General features: G+C 49.0%; 1 protein-coding gene across 1 annotated transcript; it reads left to right on the top strand.

The window, feature by feature from the left end:
• Window positions 1-2,932: 2,932 nt before the first annotated feature.
• On the top strand, window positions 2,933-13,337 carry PNO1 (partner of NOB1 homolog). The gene is made up of 7 exons (XM_038751866.1): window positions 2,933-3,154; window positions 6,513-6,662; window positions 9,281-9,364; window positions 9,978-10,038; window positions 10,262-10,379; window positions 11,659-11,729; window positions 12,572-13,337. Exons 1-7 carry the CDS (start codon window positions 2,966-2,968, stop codon window positions 12,637-12,639), a joined length of 741 nt encoding a protein of 246 aa, XP_038607794.1. The 5' UTR covers window positions 2,933-2,965; the 3' UTR covers window positions 12,640-13,337.
• The last annotated feature ends 741 nt before the right edge of the window (window positions 13,338-14,078 follow it).

Here is a 14,078-nt window from a genome sequence, read left to right on the forward strand (position 1 = left end):
CTAGACCACGCCCACACTCCCGGGACGCTTCCATTGGCACCTAAGCCACGCCCACACCCCGCCGGGACGCCCCCATTGGCCCCTAGACCACGCCCACACCCCGCCGGGACGCTCCCATTGGCCCGTAGGCCACGCCCGCAACCCGCAGGGACAAGCCCATTGACTCCTAGACCACGCCTACAACCCTCCGGGACAAGCCCATTGGCTTCTAGACCACGCCCACACCCCGCCGGGAAGAGCCCATTGGCTCCTAAGCCCGCCGGGACGCACCCATTGGCCCCTAGGCCACGCCCGCAACCCGCAGGGACAAGCCCATTGGCTCCTAGACCACGCCTACAACCCTCCGGGACAAGCCCATTGGCTTCTAGACTCCTCACCCTGGGCTTCAAGGCTGTCCATCCCCTCGCCCCCTCCTACCTCACCTCCCTTCTCTCCTTCCTTCTCCAGCCCAGTCCTCACCCTCCGCTCCTCCGCCGCTAATCTCCTCACCGTACCTCGTTCTCGCCTGTCCCGCCATCGACCCCCGGCCCACGTCCTCCCCCGGGCCTGGAATGCCCTGTTCCCTCTGCCCATCCGCCAAGCTAGCTCTCTTCCTCCCTTCAAGGCCCTGCTGAGAGCTCACCTCCTCCAGGAGGCCTTCCCAGACTGAGCCCCTTCTTTCCTCTCCCCCTCGTCCCCCTCTCCATCCCCCCGTCTTACCTCCTTCCCTTCCCCACAGCACCTGTATATATGTATATATGGTTGTACATATTTATTACTCTATTTATTTATTTATTTATTTATTTATTTTACTTGTACATTTCTATCCTACTTATTTTATTTTGTTGGTATGTTTGGTTCTGTTCTCTGTCTCCCCCTTTTAGACTGTGAGCCCACTGTTGGGTAGGGACTGTCTCTATGTGATGCCAATTTGTACTTCCCAAGCGCTTAGTACAGTGCTCTGCACATAGTAAGCGCTCAATAAATACGATTGATTGATTGATTGATTGATTGATTTCCCCTAGACCACGCCCCCAGCCTGCCGGGACGGGCCTATTGGCTCCTAGGCAACGCCCACACCCCTCCGGGACCCGGCCGTTGGCTCCTAGACCAAGCCCCCTCCCGCCGGGGCACGCCCACTGCCCCCTAGACCACGCCCCCATCCTGCCGGGACGCACCCTATTGGCTCCTAGGCCACGCCCACACCCCGCCGGGACCAGCCCATTTTCCACTAGGCCACGCCCCATCCTATATATATATATATATATATATATGTATACAGTGCTCTGCACATAGCGCTTAATAAATACGATTGATGATATACATGTATACATATATACATATATTGTACATGTAACATATGTACAATATGTACAATATACTATATTACTCTATTTATTTATTTTGCTTGTACGTATCTATTTATTTTATTTTGTGAATATGTTTTGTTTTGTTGTCTGTCTCCCCCTTCTAGACTGTGAGCCCACTGTTGGGTAGGGACCGTCTCTAGATGTCGCCGACTTCTACTTCCCAAGCGCTTAGTCCAGTGCTCTGCACACTGTAAGTGCTCAATAAATACGATGGATTGATTGATTGATTATTAGGGGGAGAGGAGGGAGGGGGCTCAGCCTGGGCAGGATTTAGCCCACTGTTGGGTAGGGACTGTCTCTATATGTTGCCAACTTGGACTTCCCAAGCGCTTAGTACAGTGCTCTGCACACAGTAAGCGCTCAATAAATACGATGGATTGATTGATTATTAGGGGGAGGGGAGGAAGGGGGCTCAGTCTGGGCAGGATTTAGCCCACTGTTGGGTAGGGACCCTCCGCTCCTCTGCCCCTAATCTCCTCACCGTTAGGCCTCGTTCTCGCCTGTCCCGCCGTCGACCCCCGGCCCACGTCCTCCCCCGGGCCTGGAATGCCCCCAATCCCTCTGCCCCTCCGCCAAGCTGGCTCTCTTCCTCCCTTTAAGGCCCTACTGAGAGCTCACCTCCTCCAGGAGGCCTTCCCGAACTGAGCCCCTTCCTTCCTCTCCCCCTCGTCCCCCTGTCCACCCCCCATCTTACCTCCTTCCCTTCCCCACTGCACCTGTATATATGTAGATATGCTTGTACATATTTATTACTCTATTTATTTTACTTGTACATATCTATTCATTTTGTTAGTATGTTCGGTTTTGTTCTCCGTCTCCCCCTTCTAGACTGTGAGCCCACTGTTGGGTAGGGACTGTCTCTAGATGTTGCCAATCTGTACTTCCCAAGCGCTTAGTCCAGTGCTCTGCACACAGTAAGCGCTCAATAAATACGATTGATGATGATGATGATTAACAACATAAATAATAAATAGGTACAAGTAAAATAGAGTAATAAGTCTGTACAGAGATAGACTTCTAGACTGTGAGCCCACTGTTGGGTAGGGGCTGTCTCTAGATGTTGCCAATCTGTCCTTCCCAAGCGCTTAGTCTAGTGCTCTGCACACAGTAAGCGCTCAATAAATACGATCGATGATGATGATCATCAACAACATAAATAATAAATATGGACAAGTAAAATAGAGTAATAAATCTGTAGAGAGATAGACTTCTAGACTGTGAGCCCACTGTTGGGTAGGGGCTGTCTCTAGATGTTGCCAACTTGTACTTCCCAAGCGCTTAGTCCAGTGTTCTGCACATAGTAAGCGCTCAATAAATACGATTGATTGATTAGGGACCGTCTCTCTATGTTGCCGGCTTGGACTTCCCAAGCGCTTAGTCCAGCGCTCTGCACGCAGTAGGCGCTCAATCAATACGATCGATTCAGTCGCCTCAGGCCGGACCGGCGGGGGCCGCCCTCCTTCGACTTCCGGCGGGAAGCGGGCGGAAGTCGGGCGGACGGTCGGGCAGGGCGGGGCTTCGGGGGGGCACTTCCGGTGGGGATCCCTACTTCCGGCGGGGCCCACTTCCGGCGGCGCCTCACGCGGGCGCGGGAGGAGAAGGGCGGCGAGGCGGCCATGGAGGAGCGGGTTGAGGACGGGGCGGAGGACGGAGGAGACGGCTTTACCCGTGTTTCCCGTCATGGCGGCCGGCGGGCGCAGAAGCGTCGGGCTGAGGCGGGCGGCGGCCCAATGGAGCCCGGGGAGCCCCCTCCCCCGCCCCTGAAGAGACCCGACTTCCCCGCCATCTCTGCCGCCGGACTGCAGGTGGGCGGCCACCCTCCCTCCCTCATAATAATAATGGCATTTGGGAAGCGCTTACTATATGCCCAGCACTGTTCTAAGCGCCGGGAGGGGCTCCATCCCCCCCATCTTACCTCCTTCCCTTCCCCACAGCACCTGTATATATGTATATATGTTTGTACAGATTTTTTTTACTCTATTTTATTTGTACATAGCTATTCTATTTATTTTGTTGGTACGTTTGGTTTTGTTCTCTGTCTCCCCCTTTTAGACTGGGAGCCCACTGTGGGGTAGGGACTGTCTCTATGTGTTGCCAATTTGTCCTTCCCAAGCGCTTAGTACGGTGCTCTGCACGTAGTAAGCGCTCGATAAATATGATTGATTGATTAGGTGGTCCCCCATGGGGCTCACAGTCTTCATCCCCATTTGACAGATGAGGGAACTGAGGCCCGGAGAAGTGAAGTACACTCCACTTCACTCCACAGCACCTGTATATATGTGTATATGTTTGTACATGTTTATTATTCTATGTATTTATTTATTTTACTTGTATATATCTATTCTACTTATTTTGTTTTGTTGGTACGTTTGGTTTTGTTCTCCGCCTCCCCCTTTTAGACTGTGAGCCCACTGTTGGGGAGGGACTGTCTCTAGATGTTGCCAATTTGTCCTTCCCAAGCGCTTAGTACAGTGCTCTGCACACAGTAAGCGCTCAATAAATATGATTGATTGATCAGGTGGTCCCCCATGGGACTCACAGTCTTCATCCCCATTTGACAGATGAGGGAACCGAGGCCCGGAGAAGTGAAGCACACTCCACTTCACTCCACAGCACCTGTATATATGTTTGTACATATTTATTACTCTATTTATTTATTTATTTTACTTGTACATATCTATTCTACTTATTTTGTTTTGTTGGTACGTTTGGTTTTGTTCTCTGTCTCCCCCTTTTAGACTGTGAGCCCACTGTTGGGTAGGGACTGTCTCTATATGTTGCCAATTTGTATTTCCTAAGCGCTTAGTACAGTGCTCTGCACATAGTAAGTGCTCAAATACGATTGATGATGATGATGATGATGAGGTCGTCCCCTGTCAGGCTCACGGCCTTCATAATCATAGAAGTTAAGTGACTTGCCCAAGGTCACACAGCAGACATGTGGCGGAGCCGGGATTCGAACCCATAATAATGGCATTTTTTTAAGCTATTACTCTGTGCCAAGCACTGCTCTAAGCGCTGGGGAGGTTACAAGGTGATCAGGTGGTCCCCCATGTGGCCCACAGTCTTCATCCCCATTTGACAGATGAGGGAACTGAGGCCCGGAGAAGTGAAGCACACTCCACTTCACTCCGCAGCACCTGTATATATGTTTGTACGTGTTTATTACTCTATTTTACTTGTACATATCTATTCTACTTATTTTGTTTTGTTGGTATGTTTGGTTTTGTTCTCTGTCTCCCCCTTTTAGACTGTGAGCCCACTGTTGGGTAGGGACTGTCTCTGTGTGTTGCCAATTTGTATACTTCCCAAGCGCATAGTACAGTGCTCTGCACATAGTAAGCGCTCAATAAATACGTATGAAGTGACTGGCCCAAGGTCACACAAGTAGTAAGTGGCGGAGTGGGATTCGAACCCGTGACCTCCGACTCCAAAGCCCGGGCTCTTTCCCACAGAGCCACGCTGCTTCTCCGAAAATCCCCGTTTTCCAGATGAGGGAACTGAGGCTCAATCAGTCAATCCATCAGGCGTATTTATTGAGCACCTACTGTGTGCAGAGCACCGTACTAAGCGCTTGGCAAGTCCAAGTTGGCAACATACAGAGACAGTCCCTGCCCAACAGTGGGCTCACAGTCTAGAAAGCCATTCATTCATTCATTCATTCATTCATTAATCGTATTTAGTGAGTGCTTACTGTGTGCAGAGCACTGGACTAAACGCTTGGGAAGGACAAGTTGGCAACATCTAGAGACGGTCCCTACCCAACAACGGGCTCACAGTCTAGAAGGGGGATACAAACAACAAAACATATTAACAAAATACAACAAATACAGTAAATATGTACAAGTAAAATAAGTAAATATGTACAAACATATATACATATTCATTCATTCATTCATTCATTCATTCACTCAATCGTATTTATTGCGATTTAAGCCAGTGGGGTCAGAGAAGTGAAGTGACTGAGGTCGCACAGCAGACATGTGGCGGAGGCGGGATTCGAACCCATGACCTCCGACTCCAAAGCCCGGGCTCTTGCCACTGAGCCACGCTGCTTTAGTCAGTCAGTCGTATTGATTGAGCGCTCACTGTGTGCAGAGCACTGGACTAAGCGCCTGAGAAGTACAAGTTCATTCAGTCGTATTTATTGGGCGCTTACTGTGTGCAGAGCATTGGACTAAGCGCTTGGGAAGGACAAGTTCATTCAGTCGTATTGACTGAGCACTTACTGTGTGCAGAGCACTGGACTAAGCGCTTGGGAAGGACAAGTTCATTCAATCATATTGACTGAGCGCTTACTGTGTGCAGAGCACTGGACTAAGCTCTTGGGAAGTACAAGTTCATTCATTCAATCGTATTTACTGAGCGCTTACTGTGTGCAGAGCACTGGACTAAGCGCTTGGGAAGTCCCGAGTTGTCAGCATCTAGAGACAGTCCCTACCCAACAGTGGGCTCACAGCCTAGAAGGAGGAGACAGACGACAAAACAAAACATATTAACGTGCCGAGAATCCCACAGCTGACAAGCAGCAGAGCCAGGATTAGAACCCATGACCTCCGACTCCAAAGCCCGGGCTCTTTCCACTGAGCCATGCTGCTTCTCTAAGAGAAAAGTGAAGGGACGTGCCCAGAGTCCCACAGCTGACAAGCGGCAGCGCCGGGATTAGAACCCATGACCTCTGAGTTTGTCCCACGTGGGGCTCGCGATCTCAATCCCCATTTTCCAGATGAGGGGACTGAGGCCCAGAGAAGCGAAGGGACTTGCCCAAAGTCCCACAGCTGACAAGCGGCGGAGCCGCGATTAGAACCCACGACCTCCGACTCCCAAGTCCGGGATCTCCTCATGGAGAGCGGATCAGGCCTTTTTGCAAAAACGCAAGCAACGGTTCTTCGGAGGGGAGCATTTTTGGCAACCCCCGTGCAGCATTTTAGGTGACGTTAGCGTTTGAACGCCGAAAAATGATTCAAGCAGCAGAGTGAGTGAACTAAAGACAGGAGGCTGATGTGGAAGTCGAGGCAGGGAGTGCGTGGCGAGTGCTGGGCCGGCACGCTGCCAGTCTGGGTGGCGAGGAAGGGACACGTTCTGGAGGTGGGGTGAAGAAAGAAGCAGTGGGACTAAATATAAATACGGGTGTTTTTCGGTCGTTGGTTTTTTTCCCCGTAGGGCGGCAAGAGTGAAATGCGGAGAATTCCCGTTCCAGCGCACAGATACACACCACTGAAAGAGAACTGGATGAAAATATTCACGCCTATCGTAGAACACTTAGAACTTCAGATACGATTTAACTTAAAGTCAAGAAATGTGGAAATCAGGGTAAGGAAAACTTGCATCCTTTTAAGCTTCTGCAGGAAGTGATCTTCTTCTGTCAGCATTTTTAAGGTGTTTGATCTTTTAGACTGTGAGCCCACCGTTGGGTAGGGACTGTCTCTGTATGTTGCCAATTTGTACTTCCCAAGCGCTTAGTACAGTGCTCTGCACATAGTAAGCGCTCAATAAATACGATTGATGATGATGATTGATGATGATCAACCCTTTCCTTCTTTTACCAATAAGAGCTTCTTGGAGCCTAAAAGGTCTTAAAGTTTTAGGAGATCCTTTCTTAATTTTATAGTATTCCAAATTAAAATTCCTTGGGGATTGCTATGTGGGATGCTGGAAGCAATGGTGGAAGGTTTTGAAATGTGACCGTTCCAAGCTTTGGCAGACTTTAGCTTGCCTCCCTGAATACCATTTTATCTGGAAAATAGTAGGATAAGGCCTTTTGGCCAGGCTGAGGGCATTAGAAAAATATTACTCTGTTCCAGGACTTCGTAGCACGGATAGCAGTTTTGAACCTACGTCTTTGTTTCCATGAAAATGGAGATTTCCATAGAACAGCAAAATATCATATTTGTTAAGCACAGTTTTAAGCGATGTGGTAGATACAAGTTGATGAGGTTGGACACGGTCCTTACCCAACGTGGGGTATACAGTCTTAAGTGGGAGGGAGACCAGGTATCTAATCCCCTTTTTTTACAGTTGAGGGAATTGAGATTCAGAGAAGTTTAAGTGACTTGCCCAGGCCCACCCAGCAAGCAATTAGTAGAGCTGGGATTTGAACTTGGGTCCCTTAACTCCCAGACGCGGGCTCTTTCCGCTCGGCCAAGCTGCTCCATTGAATTGGAGAAATCCCATCAACAGACTTGGAAGATGGAGCGTAGGCCTAGTAACCGACTTCATTCAATTATCCCCTAGTTAGAGAATCTAAACTAAGCCACTGTTTTGCTAAAGAGCGAAAGATTAAGGTCCTATTATGATCCCAGATTAGCTTGGGAAAGAAGTTGAAGATTTTTAAGTGCCGTGGTCCCCCGCTCTAATGTCCTCTTCACTCTTCCACGGTATCGCTACTGGGTTTTAATGTCAGGATTTCTTCCGGGCTCTCTCACTTGGAGATCAAACTGCAAAGTTCACTTTGGCTTTAAACACGCTTTTCCCCTCCGTTTGAGCGCACTTAATTCTGCAGTTTAGTATTTGGCTAAAATGCTGTTGGGGAAATTAATCTGTGGCATATAAGTTAATTTTAAAAATTAGAGATAGGGGAGATGGGAGAGTATAAGGATGTGAACAGAAGCGCTTTAGGGCCGGGGTGAATGTTTGGTGTTTTTAAGGGGTACAGACCCGAGTGCCTCGGTGGTGCAGAAGGGAAGGTGAAGAGGGGGAGGTTAGGGCTTTGTAAGGGGAGGCCTCTTGGAGGAGATGAGTTTTAATACTTTGAAAGTTGGCGGGGCGGGGGGGTGTCTGTTGGATATGAAGGGCGAGGAAGCTCCAAGGCAGAGGGAGGATGTGGGCCAGGGATCGAGATCAACGAGGTGGAGATACAGTAAGTGGTAAAAGAGGCAAGCTGGCTTATAGCAAGAGACCAGTGAGGTGAGGGGGGAGAGGGGCGAGCCCATCGAACACTTTAAAGCCGATGGAAAGGAGTTTCTGTTTGATGCAGGGGTGGATGGGCAACCGCCACAAGGTTCTTGAGAAGTGGGGAGGCAGTGTGATCCTCTGCCCATTTGTTTTTAACGATATTTGTTAAGTGCTTACTATGGGTCCAGCACTGTTGGAAGCGCTAGGGTAGACGCAGCTAACGAGGTTGGACACAGTCCACGTTCCGTGTGGGTTTCACGGTCTTGATCCCCACTGGACGGATGGGGGAACTGAGGCCCGGAGAAGTTAAGCGATGTGCCCAGAGTCAGCCAGGAGACACATGGCGGAGCCGGGATTAGAATCTAGGTCCTCCCAGGCCTGTGCGCTCTCCCCTAAGCCACGCTGTTTCACGGAAAGAAAAATTCAGGAGCCTTAATTGCACCTGCTGTGGCTGGTAATTGGCTTCAAGTTGCCAAATTGTACTTTCCAAGCGCTTAGTACAGTGCTGTGCACACAGTAAGCACTCGGTAAATGCGACTGAATGAAGTTGGCCTCGGAGGCGTGAATAGCCACCCCTCAAATGGCTGGATGAAGGGGGGCTGTGGCATTAATCCGTTTCAGGTTTGCACGGCTGCACGGTCCACAGGTCAGTTCTGGTGATGGTCATTTAGGACTGTCACCAGTTTCCTGTAGGATCCAGCCCTGCTCACATCAAATCCCCCCAATGGACCGGTTTTTCTGGACATTCTTAGTAGGTAGCCAGGACAGTTGTTGGTTGGAAATCGCAAGTTGTGTGTATCCCTCGGTTGCCTGTAGGTTCACCCCTGTTCTAAGTCAATGAATACCGGAGAGAGCTGGGTTAAGTTCCCAGGCCCGTGTTTCTCATCCAGTTGACAGAATTGGGTGGGGAGGGATCTTATTGTGCTACTTGGGAAAGGCCTCTTCTACTTTTCTCCCACCTCGTCTCGCTCATGCCTGCAGATAATTGTCATAACCCTGCATTTTGATTCTCACCCTGGTTTTGTGTGTCCTTGCAGACTTGCAAAGAAACAAAAGATATAAGTGCCCTGACCAAAGCTGCTGACTTTGTGAAAGCTTTTATTCTGGGATTTCAGGTGGAGGTAAGTAGTTTCATGGGCCGGCTCCCACGACTGGTCTTGAAATCTAGAACAGACATGAAGAAACAGCAGAAAGTTCTAATGGGTCGGTGATCTAGAATTATAGAGTTCTTTTCACCTTTCACAGAAGTTCTTTTTTTCTTTGGTGGGAGGAATCTACAGGTGGAAGGTCTCTGGATAATAGCGAATTGCGGGTTTTTCATTGCCTAATTTTCTCTTCGCATCCTCAGAAGATGAGAATACATGAGCTGCATTCCGGTGGGAACAGAACAACTGCTCTATCTTTCCCACTGGCAGCAGGAAGGAAAAAATGCCGTTTTGGTCCCGTGGCAGCTTCCCCCTTGGTAGTGCTGCTAGACCCATTGGCTGTAGGGAGACCTGGGGTACGGGCCCAAGCCCAGGGGTGTCTTCTGCTAGCCAGAAGTCGTCACTGGCTTGCGCTGGAGAAAATGCCACCACGCAGCCTTAAACCCTGAAACTGCTTGGCTTCCACCATAGTCCACGAAATAATAACTGTAATACGCGTTAGGCACTTGGCTGCGCCAAGGGCGGCACCAAGCATTGGGGTGGTGCCAAGCGTCGGCTCGGAATTAACTCTGCCCCCTTCGTATTTTAGGACGCCCTCGCTCTCATCCGATTAGATGATCTCTTTCTGGAGAGCTTTGAAATCACAGACGGTGAGTGAATTGGGGCGTCTGTCCTGCGCTCCGTTATCTTTCCGTTTCCCACACGGCATTTTCTGAAATGTCGGACGTGCTTGATTTTGAACGCGCGTCAGATAACGGAGAGGGTGGGAAATCCCGAGAGCAGGGCGTTTGCTTTGAAAATGGATGGAGCCCCGGAGAGGGTTTCGCTGACCGTCCGATCCCTGTTTCACTTACTGTTTCTCTTCTGCGTCAGTTAAACCTTTGAAAGGGGACCATCTCTCCAGAGCAATCGGAAGAATTGCCGGGAAAGGAGGGAAAACCAAATTCACCATAGAAAATGTGACCCGGACCCGGATAGTGCTAGCTGACTTGTGAGTAAACCCATCTTAGGAAATCTCATCAATTTACGCCTAGTCCATTATGGGAGAAGTTGATTGGGCGGATTAAGTTGAAGAAATGCAGTATTCATTTGTGTATAAGATACCCACGGTAGATCCAAAAGCTGGGATTCCACCTGTCAGTTTGATGAGTCTGGGAGTACGGCCCAGGAACCGGATCTGTTTGCAGAGGAAGCGGACGGGGACATTTCAGAAATCCCATTATTCGCTCTCGTTACGAGTCCGCGGCAGTGTGCAGAGCGGCCGAGGTTTCTTCCGAGGCCCCAGGTGGGGTAGCTGCACGTTTGGCTTCTCCAGCTTGAGCTGGAGCCCATTTGGAATATTCCGGGAGGGATTTTCCTCCAGAAATATCTTCTAATGAAAGGCAGCAGGAGCTTGCAAACCCAAGGTGAGCAGCAGGCAGAGAGTAACCCCCTACGATCTCTTAGAGAACGCAAAAGGTGCTTAAAGTAAGAGTGCAAAGTGTGGATTAGCCCTAATTAAGTTTGAAGTTGATCTCCCCACGGGGACTGCAAATGGCGACAGATGGTAGAGGGGTTTACGCAGGATTCATCAAGCCCTGAAACGAAGCGAATGAACGAAGCCCTGAACGAGGAGAATGAATTTGCGCTGCAAAATCCAGGCCCCGATGTCTCTTTTGAAATATATTTGTATATTACGTAGATGAGGAGTAGTTGAAAAATGCATAGGTACACCCGTGCACAAATACACGAATGTCCCTTTGTGTTCCAAGATAAATCAATAAAATCGATGGGTCAAGACCCGGAGGGTTTGCAGGATTGCCGCTAACGTGTCAAAGGAAGGGTGGCTGGGGTGGTGACGGTTTGGGCAGGCCAAGTGTCTGCTGAATCTGTTGTATTGTACTCTCCCAAGCGCTCAGTACAGTGTTCTGCACATAAGCACTCAGTAAATACAAGTGGTTGATTGGGCTTCAGTCATTTTATTCAGCTGGCTGATGCCCTTTCACACGTGGATAATCATGATAATTATGGCATTTGTTAAGTGCTTACTCTGTGCCAGACTGTATTATTCATTCGGTCGTATTTATTGAGCACTGTACTAAGCGCTTACAAGTCGGCAACACAGAGAGAGACAGTACCTACCCAACAACGGGCTCACTGTATTAAGCACCGGGGTGGATACAAGCAAATCGGGTGGAGGGAGGGTAACGTAGCTAGGAAGTCAACTCCTAAGAAGAGGTTTTGTGTAACTCCCTTCCTCTGCTTTTTGTGTGTGTGTGTCCCCCTTCCAGGAAGGTTCACATCCTTGGCTCTTTCCAAAACATCAAGATGGCGCGAACGGCCATTTGCAACCTCATCCTAGGTAAGCGCCGGTGAAACCTTTGAGCTCTTTTCAGAAAACACCTTAATGGGGAGCCCGGGACCGTACGTGGTCAGCCAGTTACAGGCCGGTCAAGGTAGAAAAGGAAAGGGGAAAGAAAGGGTTGTGGGGCTGGGGGGGTCACCAGGGCTGTGCGTGTAGATCCAGTTAGAGATCCCTAAGTTGCCTGTGAAAGGAGCAAAGCCATCCACTTTGCCCTCTTTCCCTTGGACACTGAAGGGAATATCCGGCTTTCAGGTGGATGAATAATTGAGGTGCCTTGGGCCAGGAGAAAACCCTCCCTAGGGTTTGGGGAGACTAAGCCCGGTGGGAATCACCCACTTGGACTTTGAACTAGCGGGAGAAAGACATCACTCTTCCATAGCTTTAGAACCACAGTCATTTGCCCTGAAGCAGAAGACAGGTGTCAGGGAAACGAGATTCAAACAAAGTCGCATAATTCCAGCAAATCATGGAGGGGGGGCTGTTAGGTTGCTTTTAAGAAGTGCAGCTGTCTCATTTGGGTGGATGGTGGCAGCTCCTTCCCTTAGATTGGTGACCACTGACCGTGAGCCCACTGTTGGGTAGGGACCGTCTCTATCTGTTGCCAACTTGTACTTCCCAAGCGTTTAGTCCAGTGCTCTGCACACAGTAAGCGCTCAATACATATGAATGAATACCATTTGAGCACTTACCGTGTGCAGAGCACTGTAATCTCTTCGGAGAGTACAGTACAGTAGATAGGATCCCCGCCTTCAAGGAGTTTACAGCTGTGTTCGTCATTACCCGTAGCATCTGTGAAGGGCTTGACTTACGTTTATTTTTTTCTCTTCTCCTCCCTCCAGGCAATCCCCCATCAAAGGTTTACGGTAACATTCGGGCCGTGGCTAGCAGAGCAGCGGAAAGATTCTAATTCCCAGATGCAGGAGCGGGTCGGCCGGGCTCGTAGGCGGTCGCTCTGAAGAAACCGTGGGACTGTCAGTGCATAAGACACTTAGAGTCTCCCTTCATTCTCATCTGGATTCCTAAGGAGAGCAAAGCTAGTCACACTGAGCTTGGGGGGGGTCGCTTAATAGCTTTTATACTATTTAAATACAAACTCCTAACTTATCCCTACTGTTTAAGAAACAATAACTACTCTCATTACTGACAGCAGAAAGTAGGTAGAATTCCTCATTTAGAGGAAAACTGACCTAATGCCTAAGCAGTTTTTAGATCTGAATTATCTAGGCAGTTTTGGGTTGTATTTTTTTAAAATCAGGATTTTTCAGTGACTAAGTTGCTACTATGCCTGAATATGACTGGGTGTGGTGTAAGCGTGGGACAGTCGGGGCTGGTTTTGCCTCCACCTTGCTTTGTGACTCGGGACAAACGATTCAGGGCTAAAATGAGGTTCTCCAAACCTTCTCTGCAGGGGTGTCGTGTGGCATGCTCTACTTGCCGAGTAAATGTGCTTGGCAAACAACATAAAACGGGTTCATAAAGCAGTTATAAGGAATCAGTGAAAGTAAAACTGTCACTAGTCTTTTTTTTTTCCTGTTGAGATCCTGGAAATTTTGATCCTAAAGGCTTAAGATCTGGAGCCCTAAATAAATTCCATTATCAAATATATAACGTGGACATGGTTCATTATCTCAAAAGGGAAAGAATGGGTAAGATTTCATTTTCGACGATCATCGTATGGGGGAATGAAACCTCAGTCATATCACTGGTTACAACCAAGCTCCCTAGCAAAGAATGGAACCTAGGTCCACCTGCAAACTCTCGCCCCAATCCTCAGCCTGGGAGGGCAGCGGGTACAACACACATTTCAGTGAATTCCCAGTTTCTTTATGGAGAGAGAGAAAAAGTTTAACAAGCATAGTGAAGTGACTTGTCCAAGGTCACACTTCCACAGACAAGTGGTGGAAACTCAGGTCATTCGGACTCCCAGACGTGCGCTCTGTCCCCTAGGACAGGGCACGGTGTGGTAATGAACCTGTGATGGACAGAATTCCACTTTTTAAAATTATTTTCCAAAACAGCCCGTTTCTATTAGTTTGGACAACGATGCCCTATTTCGATATCAACATTATCTGAACACCAGTCATGCAGAACCACCCTGTACGAAGTGCTTGTCCACTTACAACTCTAATGAAAGGACTCGGCCTCTGCCATCTAGATCCTGTGCTACAACTTATCAATCAATCACCAGTGGGGGAATCTGCACCTTTATGTAGTAATAGGAAATTATTCCAAGTTCCCTTTAGGAGTGGGGAGGGGGGGGGCCATAATTAACCACATTAAAAACCACGAAGCCCTGGAAGTGAATGACAAATTCTCCACAAAGGGAGCCTAAACAGACGGTTTCAA

This window comes from Tachyglossus aculeatus, chromosome 9 (assembly GCF_015852505.1).
Source record: "Tachyglossus aculeatus isolate mTacAcu1 chromosome 9, mTacAcu1.pri, whole genome shotgun sequence".
In the NCBI taxonomy this organism is placed as follows: Eukaryota; Metazoa; Chordata; class Mammalia; order Monotremata; family Tachyglossidae; genus Tachyglossus; species Tachyglossus aculeatus.